The sequence below is a fragment of the Hibiscus syriacus genome, unplaced genomic scaffold (assembly GCF_006381635.1).
Source record: "Hibiscus syriacus cultivar Baekdansim isolate YM2019G1 unplaced genomic scaffold, ASM638163v2 tig00110328_pilon, whole genome shotgun sequence".
Lineage (NCBI taxonomy): Eukaryota > Viridiplantae > Streptophyta > Magnoliopsida > Malvales > Malvaceae > Hibiscus > Hibiscus syriacus.
The window spans coordinates 3,533,488-3,545,399 of record NW_024062685.1 but is presented as its reverse complement, the minus strand read 5'-3'; the positions used below and the strand labels follow the sequence as shown (position 1 = coordinate 3,545,399).

General features: G+C 37.4%; 1 protein-coding gene across 1 annotated transcript; it reads left to right on the top strand.

The window, feature by feature from the left end:
* The first annotated feature begins 8,289 nt into the window (after positions 1–8,289).
* Positions 8,290–9,929, top strand: LOC120118732 (GDSL esterase/lipase At1g29670-like). Its single transcript, XM_039138732.1, has 3 exons — positions 8,290–8,703; positions 9,070–9,309; positions 9,384–9,929. Exons 1-3 carry the CDS (start codon positions 8,320–8,322, stop codon positions 9,873–9,875), a joined length of 1,116 nt encoding a protein of 371 aa, XP_038994663.1. The 5' UTR covers positions 8,290–8,319; the 3' UTR covers positions 9,876–9,929.
* Positions 9,930–11,912: the final 1,983 nt, after the last annotated feature.

The following is an 11,912-nucleotide window of genomic DNA, read 5'->3' as shown; positions in this document are numbered from 1 at the left end:
TATCGATACTTTTGCCCAAAAACTCACGAATTTGTACAAAATGAAGAACTAGTATCGATACAATCCTAATAGTACTTTACCTGCAAAAAACCATATAACACATACTAAAAATACTATAATTCAATCCCAAAGACGTTTGTTAGGTCCCCAAACATGCTTAAAGTTTTATTTGATCAACAAGGGTCATAATAAAGGCTTTAAACACATTTAAAACTCTAAAACAAGAATTTCGCCATCAGCCATCAAAATACTTATCATGCTCAACTCAACCATTTAAACTATTTTGAACTTCTAATGACTCACTAAGAGTATAAAAGAGTTGTAAAGGTGTTACCTTGCTTTTTGGATGGCTAGAAACTTTCTCAACTCACTCAAGAGTTAACTTTTCTTTTCCTTTAGCTCTTGAGCTTTCTCTTATCTCCTTCACTAAACAAAATGAGAAAATGGATTACCAATCCATCTAGGGGTTGAATAACATCTAAACAACCTCCCTATAACTCAAAACTTAGCTAGAATCCATTGATTCCCACAAAACTCTCAAGACCCATTTTTCGTTCCATGGATAGAAACTAGTAAAATGGAGCTCAAAATAAAGCTAGAAGGATGAGGTTTAATAATCTTACTTTGGATGGATCCAACTAGGCTTGAATTTATTTAATAATATTACTTAAAGAAGATAGAAGAGGAGATAAAGATGAGAAAATAGGAAGAGTGTTTGGTGAGTTGTGTAAGGATGGTTGTTCCCAGTGAAAACATAATTTAAGGATGAATTTTCAGCTTCCAAAATAGCTATGGGTAAACTATACTTTTAGTCCTTATACTTTTATTTCATAATTTACTCACCACCCTTGATTAACTCTCTTGGGCCTTAACTTAAGCCCACTAACAATAACTTGATCTAACTAAAATAATATAAGGTCCAATGGCTCAACTTTGGGATTCGGGTTGACCTAAACTACTAACTCAGGATATGGGGCGTTACAACTCTCCCCTCCTAAAAACATTCCGTCCTCGAAATTTACCTAGATAGAAAAGATACAGATATTGAAGTTTCATATCTTCCTTGGTTTCCCAAGTAGCTTCTTTAACCCCATGATTTCTCCGAAGTACTTTTACTAAAGTGATCTTCTTGTTTCTCAGCTCTTTCACTTCATTGGCAAGAATTTTGATCGGATCGTCTTCATAAGACATGTCAGGGCTCAACTCGACTTGTTTTAAAGATAAGTCATGTGATGGGTCAGAATGATATCTTCGGAGCATGGATACATGGAACACATTATGAATACACTCCAACTCTGATAGTAAGACTAAACGATAAGCTACAGGTCCTATTCTCTGGAGCACCTCGTAGGGACCGATGAAACACGGAGTCAACTTTTCTTTACGCCCAAACCGAAGTACCCTTTTCTACGGGGACACCTTGAGGAATACTCTGTCTCCCACTTCGAACTCAATTTCCTTGCGTTTGAAATCTACATACGATCTCTGCCTATCTGAAGCCTCCTTAAGTCTGTTATGAATCACATTGATCTTTTCTTCAGTTTCTCATATAAGTGTTGGTTCTATTATCTTCCCTTCACTATGCCCCATCCAACAAAGAAGAGTTCTACACTTGCGCTCATACAGAGCTTTGTATAGAGCCATCTGGATGCTCGAATGATAACTGTTTTTATACGCAAACTCTCCATCAATGGTAGTTGATATTCCCAACTACCATCAAGAGTCATAACAATGCACTTAAGCATGTCCTCAAGAATCTGGATAATGCGTTCTGACTGACTGTTTGTCTGAGGGTGAAATGCAGTGCTGAAATGAAGCTTAGTACATAGGGAACTGTGAACAACTTCCCAAAATTGAGAAGTGAATATAGGGTCTCTATCTAAGATTATCAAAGTCGAGACTCCATGCAACCTCACTATCTCATGAATGTAGAAAAGCCCTAGTTTCTCTAAAGTAAAGTCCATTCGAACCGATAAAAAGTGAGAATACTTGGTCAATCGATCTACCCTCACCCACATAGCATCATGCTCGCGCTTTGTCATCAGTAACCCAATCATGAAATTCATCGTTACTTTGTCTCATTTCCACTGCGGTATCTGAATTGACTGAAATAACCCTGAGGGAACCTGATGTTCCGCCTTAACTTGTTGGCATATCAGACACTTCGCTACAAAATCAGAAACATCTCTTTTCATACACGGCCAAAAAACAACGGTTAAAGCTCTTAGTACATCTTATTACTACTGGGATTGAAAGAAAGTGGACTATAATAGGCTTTATGAAGGATCTTGTTATGCAACTACTCAACATCAGGCACGTAATCATCTTGCAATTTGAACGTTAGGGCTTCACATTGGTGAACTTGTTTCATTCGAGCCCTTAGGCGACTGTCTGAATTTTGAAGTCTATTGACTTCACTCATTAACTCGGGTTATACTCGAAGCTCAACTAACAAACCTCCATATCTGGATATACTTAGACGCACCAACAAAGCTCTCAGTTATGACATTGACTTTCGGCTCAACACATCTTCTACAACGTTCGCTTTCCCAGGGTGATAGTCGATAACACAATCATATTCCTTAAGTAACTCAACCCATCTATGCTGCCTCAATTTAATCTCCTTCGGGTAAGCAAATACTTTAAAATTTTATGGTCGGTGAAAATGTGGCATTTCCCCCCAAACAAGTAATGCCTCTAAATCTTGAGTGCGAAAACAACCGTTGCAAGCTCTAAATCATGGATGGGGGTAATTTATTTTTTGAGGCTTGAGTTGACGAGATGCATACGCTACTATTTTTTCTTCTTTCATCAGTATGCATTCTAAGCCGCTTAACGAATCATCGCTATATACAGTAAATGCATTTCCTGACTCAGGCTGGGTTAAGGCTAAAGCTTGGGTCAAAAGGGTCCTCAATTGCTAGAAACTACTTTTTTGTTTCTTACTCCACATAAATTATACACTTTTATGAAGTAACTTTGTCATCGGGGGTGACTATCATCGAAAAACTTTATACGAAGCGACGATAATAGCCAGCGAGCCCGAAAAAACTATATACTTCAGTTATGCTCTTGGGTTTTTCCCACTGAAGAACTTCTTGAACTTTCTGAGGGTCAACACGGATACCATCCACTGCTATTACACGCCCTAAAAATGAAACCTCAGACAATCAAAACTCGCACTTTCTAAACTTAGCGAACAACAAACGGTCTCAAAGGGTCTAAAGAATTATGTGAATGTGTCGATCATGTTCATCCTCTGATCGCGAATACACCATAATATCATCTATAAAAACCCCCCACGAATTGATCCAAAAACAGGTGAAAAACTCGATTCAAGAGATCCATGAATGTCGTCGGAGCTTTGGTAAATCCAAACGGCATTACTGGGAACTTATAGTAACTGTATCTTGTCCTGAACGATGTCTTGGCTATATCTGCTTCCTTTACCTTTAACTAATGGTATTCGAATCTCAAGTCGACCTTAGAGAAGAAGTACGTGCCCTTGATCTGGTCGAAAAGGTCATCAATTCTGGGTAAGAGATAGTGGTTCTTGATGGTTAACTTGTTCAAGTGTCAGTAATCGATGCACAACCGCATCAAATTGTCTTTCTTCTTAACGAAAAGAACCGTTGCTCCCCTCAATGAGATACTTGGCCAGATGAAGCCTTTCTCCAACAACTTCTAGATTTGATCCTTCAGTTCTTTTAATTCTATCGGTGCCATGTGATATGGAACAATAGACATCAGAGCGGATCTCAACATTACCTCAATTATAAAATCTAACTCTCGATCCAGTGGCAACCCTAGTAACTCTTCTGAAAATATGTCTGAAAAGTCTGACTGTTCAGATTTACTCAATCCATGGGGCTGCTACTCTGGTATCGATCACACGAGCTAAGAAGGCTTCACAACCCCTATCCAATATCCTTTGAGCTTTAAGAGCCGAAACAATCCTTGCGTGCTAGAATTTTTTACCAAACATCATAATTTGTGTCCTGTCCTCTTTCCGGAGTTTAAGTCATCGAAGCTTACACTTCAAGCTTGCATCATGCTCTGATAACCAGTCCATGCCTAACATTAGATCAAACTGTGTGAAAGCTAGCTCCATAAGATCGGCGGGGAAAATTTCACCTTGGATTTTAACAAGGCATCTACGGTGCACCTTGTCCACTAGGACATCTACTCTTAAAGAACTAGATACTTTGAACCCTATCTTAAGTTTCTTGGTTGGAATACTCCATTATTGAACTAGATCGTAGCAAATATAGGAATAACTTGATCCTGGATCGATTAATACAGTAATTGGAATAAAAAGTACTGTAAAAGTACCTGAAATAACATTGGCTGCATCGCAATCCTCCCGAACTCAGACTGCATACTGGCGAACAATAACATTGGCTCTACACTGGCCCTTGATCGGCCCACATTTCTACTAGTTTGACCAGATGATGAGCTACCACCCCTGTGAGATCATCTACCCCTCGAACTATAGGAGTTGACCTCTACGTCAAAGCTGGTGCCGTATTTCGAGCCTCTGGGCACTCTCTGATAAAATGGTGCAAAAAACCACATCTATAACAACCTATGAACCCCTGGCAGTATTCCCTTACATGTGTCTGACCATAAACTAAACAGACAGGTTGATACTGTGCCATCGATGAACCTCTAGAGCTCGCTACTGAGATAGTGACCAACGACCTCCTGCGCTGATCAAACCTACCACCTCCTCTAAACACCTGATGAGTGGGTCTACTAGTCTGACCCTGTAAAGATCTCTAAGAATCCTGAGAGTCTTGTGCTCTCTTCGATGGTTGCGATGGCCCAGATGACTCTGCAGCTCCCCTGACCTGACTGGATATAGCATTCACAACTGTAGTTCCTTTCCCTAGTACCCTCTTTAAGGCCTTGGCTTAACGGATCAACTCGAAAAAAGCTCTAGGGGGATTAGCAGATATATGGGTAAAGATATCATGGCGGAGGCCCTCCCTGAATCTCCTACAGCAGAAATGCTCTGACGACACTAACTCTAGTACGTATCGACTGAGTCGAAGGAATTTTAATTTATACTTAAATACAGAATGGTCTCCATACTTTAATTGCAAGAACTGATCCCTCAGATCGTCCATATAAACCTCACTTATATACTTCTGGAAAAACATTTCTAAAAATTTATCCCATATAGGTCACTCTGGCTCCAAAGACATCTCAATTGTATCACATCAGTCAATTGTTTCACCCTTCAACACACTTGATAATACCCTTAGAAGAGAGGTGTAGTTGACTAAGGGTCCTTTGAGTCTTCCTCAACCACTGATCAACCACTAATGGGTCGTCATCAGCTGACCCAAAAAATTATGTGGTCTGATTCCCCCAAAGCCTCTCAATAGGGGACTCTTGTGAAGCTACAGTAGGTGGGGCTGGCAGAGCTGACTGGTTAGGTTGGATTACTGGTGTCCTAGGTAAGGATCTAGCTATACACCTCAGGGTAGCAGTCATCTCTCTAAAGAAAGATGACTCCTCAACTCCCACATCCTCGGGCTCCTCAAAATCTATCTCGGGTATGAAATCATCATTGATATCGTCCGCAAGGGAAGCTCTACTCTCGTCTCTACCCTCCTGACTATGACCTAGGCTCTCATCCATATCTAACTCTAAAAATTTAAACAATAAGAAGAGTTACTATCATTGTTTCAAAAGCATAAATACTATTTATATCTCTAAAGGCATATATACTCATAAACTCTCACTGACTCTGACATGTCTTTGACCTACAGGTCCTAAGAATATCTAAACCTGACACTCTGATACCACTAAATGTAACACCTTAAACCAATACGACACATAGTCAACCAATCAGAATGCCACATGAAACCATCAGAATGGCTAACTAATTTTTTTCTTTTAAAATAACAATTTGTAACCACTCATACTAAAATAAATCAACTACAATTTAAATGAAATAGTTTATATTAGGAGCTCCCAAAATAATGTTTAAATCATACAAAACATAGTATAAAATAAGTTAAAACTCATACAAAAAATATATATTTCGGGGCTCACAAATATATATACCCTCTAAAGATAAACTCGAGACGTACACTGCACTAGCTGGGTTTTGGATCGTTGTTGAACCTCAGACTACTACTCGACTAAACTTCATAAGAAAACAAATTTCAAACGCTGAGCTAACTAGCCTAGTGCCACACTAACAACTAAGTTATACAAAAAGTGCTCACGCTATCAAGTCTACTGTTATCTGTTCTACTAGCCCACTATTTGAGTATTGGACCTTGCGCCCAATCTAGTATGCTTTAAAACTGCTTTAGTGAGTATTCTCGAATACTCACTCTCTACGCTATGGTATACATCATGGTGCGGCTGAGGATTCTGCATCTTGGAGCCCACACACCCCTCTAGTCTACCCTGGATATGACCTCCGAAATTCTCTACATCGGAAACTATACCTCTAATTAACTCACCATTCTTCTAAAGAGTGTTAAGTCCTCGACAAACATAGTTAGTCAGAAGGGCCTCGACCCTACCTAAGGATATCTAGTCTGAATCTATACCGTCGACTCTGCTTGCTTTTCTGAAGGAACTCGGGTATCCTATCGTTTTTCTGAGCATTTAAACAAGGCTAGTTTTATGACATCCTAATAAATATGGTTTCTAAGTGTAATTAATCTCATTCATATTCTAACTTGCAGTCTTATTTGATGATAAAAAGGAATGTTGGGGTACCTCAAGTCTAATTCCCTTAAAAACTAACATTTTGCCCAAAACAAATTGAAAGTATTGATACTAACCCAAGAGTATCGATACTAGTGCAAAGGTTTTGATACTTTATATAAGTATCGATACTTTTAAACATTTTGTTCTGCCTAGTTTCGAAACTGTGACCCAAAGTTTTGATACTCTTGAAAGTGTATCAATACTTTTGCCCACAAACTCACAATTTTGCCCAAAACAAAGAACTAGTATCGATACTATCGATACTATCACAATAATATCGTTACTTTACCTGCAGAAAACTATATAACACGTACTAAAATGCTATAATTCAATCCCAAAGACCTTTGTGAGGTCCCCAAACATGCTTAAAGTTGTATTTGATCAGTAAGGGTCATAATAGAGGCTTTAAACACATTTAAAACTCTAAAACAAGAATTTCACCATGAAAATGCTTATCATGCTCAACTCAACCATTTAAACTATTTTGAACTTCTAGTGAATCACTAAGAGTATAGAAGAGTTGTAAAGTTCTTACATTGCTTCTTGTATGGCTAGAAACTTTCTCAACTCACTCAAGAATCAACTTTTTTTTTCCTTTAGCTCTTGAGCTTTCTCCTATCTCTTTCACTAAAAGAAATGAGAAAATGGATTACCAATCCATCTAGGGGTTGAATAATATCTAAACAAAATCCTTATAACTCAAAACTTAGCTAGAATCCATAGATTCCTACAAAATTCTCAATACCCATTTTTGGTTCCATGGATAGAAACTAGTGAAATGGAGCTCAAAATGAAGCTAGAAGGATGATGTTTAAAAATCTTACCTTGGATGGATCCAACTAGGCTTGAATTTCTTTGAGAATCTTACTTAAAGAAGATGGAAGAAAAGAGAAAGATGATAAAATAGGAAGAATGTTTGGTGAGTTGTGTAAGGAGGGTTGTTCCCGATGAAAACATAATTTAAGAAGGGATTTTCAGCTTCCAAAATAGCTATGGGTAAACTAAACTTTTAGTGCTTATACTTTTATTTCATAATTTACTCATCACCCTTCATTAACTCTCTTGGGCCCTAACTCAAGCCCACTAACAACAACTTGATCCAACTAAAATAATATAAGGTCCAATGGCTCAACTTTGAGCTTCGGGTTAACCTGAACTACTAACCCGGGATTCGGGGCATTACAGCTGATGCTCAAACCCGTGACCTCTAGGAACAACAACGATTCCTTTAACCACTGAGGTAAGTTGGAAACTAATATAATTATTAGTTTATATAATTATTATCTAAAAAAATTATATTTAGAACTCTAACATCATAATTCAAACAAGTAAATCAACTGGTATTGATGTTTGAAGTAAAATAATAAAAATCATTTAATTTTAAAATATTTATTTAACTTAAGAAAAATAAATTAAAGAAACTATAGCGTTGGAGAATATGGAGGTGTTATTATTACCAAGCATCTGAAGGATCAAGACTAGCATTACCTTTGTTCTTGTATAAATAACAAGCCCCCTCCACTCTTTCCACACATATTGCAATCCATTAATCCCTCAAACCAGATCTCAGAAGGTGGTAAAAGAATGGGCAAGAGAAGAGCAAATGGGATTATCCTTTTATGCCTTCAACTCTTGGCATGTTTATTTGAAAGCAGAGGTGATGGAAGAGAGAAGATGAGAGGGATGTTTATATTCGGAAGCTCGTTGGTGGACAACGGCAACAACAACTTCCTTCAAGACTCTTTGGCTAAAGCTGATTTCTTTCCGTACGGAATAGACTTCCCCGGCGGACCATCTGGTCGGTTTACCAACGGGAAAAATGTCGTCGACCTGCTGGCTGAAATGCTTAAGCTCCCCCGTCTTATTCCACCCTTCTCCGATCCTTCAACTAAGGGAAGCAGAGTGATTCATGGCGTCAACTTCGCCTCTGGTGCCTCTGGTATATTGGACGAAACCGGTTTTGTTGCGGTAAGCGAAATTTCCTGTTTACCTTCATTTTTCAGCAACTTCACTATCTTGTGGTAAGTAATTTAGTGTATTTTAAGTAAGATTAACTTAAACAAAAGTGTTTTGCTAAAACCAACTGTTTCTTTAAAGTGGTGGTATTTTACGAGTATTTAATGTGTTTCCACCTGTCATTTTGCAGTGGATAGTCATCAATTGTGGTCATCTTCACATAAATAAAATGGCATAAACAGCTTTCCCCAGCTTATTTGAATTTTCTCTTTTAACGATAGTATAAATTAATAACCAGTCTTTATCATTCCATCTTAGAGGTAATACGAATGATTATGGGAAAGTAATTAATTAGCAACGGAAACTGCATATTTACAGCGGCAAGTGATAACCCTAAATCAACAAATAAGGAACTTCGAGGACATTACACTGCCGGAACTGAAAAAACAGCTGGGGTGCAAAAGAGGGAGCAGTGAGTTGATTAAAAACTACATGTTCGTGGTGGGAACCGGAGGGAACGACTATTCCTTCAACTATTTTCTCAGAAGAGGCGACAACAACCCCACCCTTCAAGCTTTCACTGCCAATCTCACCAGCTCCCTTTCCCTCCAACTCAAGGTGCTTTCGTTTCCAACATCATCCGTCTTTAACTGTTCAAGAAAAACCAATGTAAACACGGTTGGTTATTGCAGAAGCTGTACACATTAGGAGCAAGGAAGTTCGTGTTGATGTCCGTAAACCCGCTGGGATGTTACCCGATGTTGAAAACACGGCGTAACGGGAGCAGCTGCATCGAAGCTCTGAACCAGGCGGCGACGCTCTTCAACGACGGGTTGAAATCGTTGATAGATGTGGCTAAATCCGACATGCAAAATTCAAGTCTTGTTTTTGTCAACTCCTACAAGATCATAAGCGACATAATCGAAAACCCTTCCACCAAAGGCTTCAAAGATGCAAACAATGAATGCTGTGAAGTGGTGCCATCGGCACAGTTAGGAGGGAGTGGGACATTATGCATGCCAGGAGGGAAGATATGTAGCGACAGAAGTGCTCATGTGTTCTTCGATGGGCTTCATCCCACGGAAGCAGTGAATGTAGAAATAGCAACGAAGGCTTTCACTTCCTATCTTCAAACCGAAGTTTATCCCATTAATGTTTATCAACTTGCCAAGCTTAAGCATTAGGTTTAGATTTCTATGCATCAGTTGTATATCTAGCCCTGGATTTTATCTCTCAGCCTTAATCGAAAACTCGAATAAATTAATTAAGTTGATCTTATAGTTCACCATTTTGAATTGGTTGGAATTTGAGTTTCGTTTTTTTGGGCTTCTTTGTTGATTATAATATAGTTTAATAATTGCCGGGCTTTGTTTAATGTCTAGCTTGAATTATTGGGTATAGATCTGGTCAGTCTAAGTTGGGCTTGACAATTTGACTTGGGCTGTGATCGATTTGGGTGCCATAGGGAGGTGGTGGTTGACATTAAATTGATTGACGCTAAAATAAAGAGAGATAACAAGTCATAATTCAATTATCATAATTACTATCATAACATATAAGAGGACGAAGATTCGAAAGTGTTTAATTGTAATTAGGGATGGCAGACCGAAGCGGATATCCTTTCCCTCATTTCTTTATCTACTTAATATTTTTTATATTCACTATTTACCCATCACTCACAACAGGTAAATTACTCGTCCAAGTGCAACCCTATGATCACTAACAAAATGACACATAACACTTTTAAAAAATATTTTTTAATTTAAAAAAAAACAAAACCCATTTTCCTTATTTTGAGAAAAAACATATAATACATACTTACACCGGTGTAAGTTAATAAAATTTCCCTTATTTTGACAAAAACATTTAACACATATTTATATCGGTGCAAGTCAATAACATAAAAAAGTATGGGTTTTGTTTTTTTTTAAAATAAAAAAAATTAAAAATGTTTTTTAAAGTACTAAGTGTCATTTTGTTATTGATCACAGTGTTCCATATCACTTGTCGTGATGGGAATAGATGAACTCATTAACGGCAGAAAACATCATGTATAAAATCGAGAATTTTAAAATACTATGTATGAAACTAAGAATTTGATATACTTCATGTATGAATGGGGTAATTAACCCAATTCATAATGGTTTAAAATTTATTCAATGGGTAATTATTGGGCGAGCGGATACGGGGCGGGTGGATGCGGGGCGAGTAAGGTCTCAAACCTATCACTTACTCATTGCTCAGGACGGGTATAACTTTTGACACCCACACCCGCCCACTACTCACTAAATTTATACTCATCCCCACCCCAATTAAAACGGGTGTGGTATAGAATCTACAAAATTATACTCATCTGCCCTTCCTAATTGTAATATATGCTTAAGTGGGAAGGTGTTTAGGTATCTTAACCCTTGTGTTAATAGTAAATGTTGGATGCAATGATAAAATATGTTGCATCCTTAAGCATAGATCCTCAATTTAAACTTCAAAAATAATATTATTAGAATAAATAATTATAAACCATAAAACGACATAAAAATATTGTTGAAGCTGAAATCCAATAAACTAAGTAAATAATTAAATTTTAAACGAAATTACTCGACTGTTGAATAAATTCGATAGATTAATAAATTGTTGATGGAAAGAAAAACACCAACTAATACATAATGGAATATTTCAATCAAGTTTGATAGGAGATGGCAACAGAATAATGAATATTGTTCGAAGTTGAAGAATCAAGTTTAAAGATCTAAATTCAATCAAAGAATAATATTAAATGAAATTATGATTTTTTTTCACAAACTATGATTTCTTGAATGAGAAAGTTGCTGAAAATCAAACAAGAAGATGATGATTAGGAAGATAATGTAATAACGATGATAACTATGCAAAAAAATTACGAAAAGATAAATAAAGATATGAAAGAACTCGAATTGAGAATTCTCTTGATATGTATAAGTTTGGCTTGAAGTTAGCTATGGTGATGTATTTGTCGTGGGATGATGATGGTGATGATAAGAATGATGGATAAATGTCCTATGAACAGTCCTAATCGTAATTAACTAGGAAAATTCGATAATAAGCTCTAACCAGTCTTTCTAATTGCAATGAGAAGTAAACTAAAGCGTGCAGATCTCCCTCACGAAGAACTTTATGATGAAGATGCTTCAAAGGTACAAGGCAACCAACACTTGCAAAAATATGCTCACGTTGTATTATTA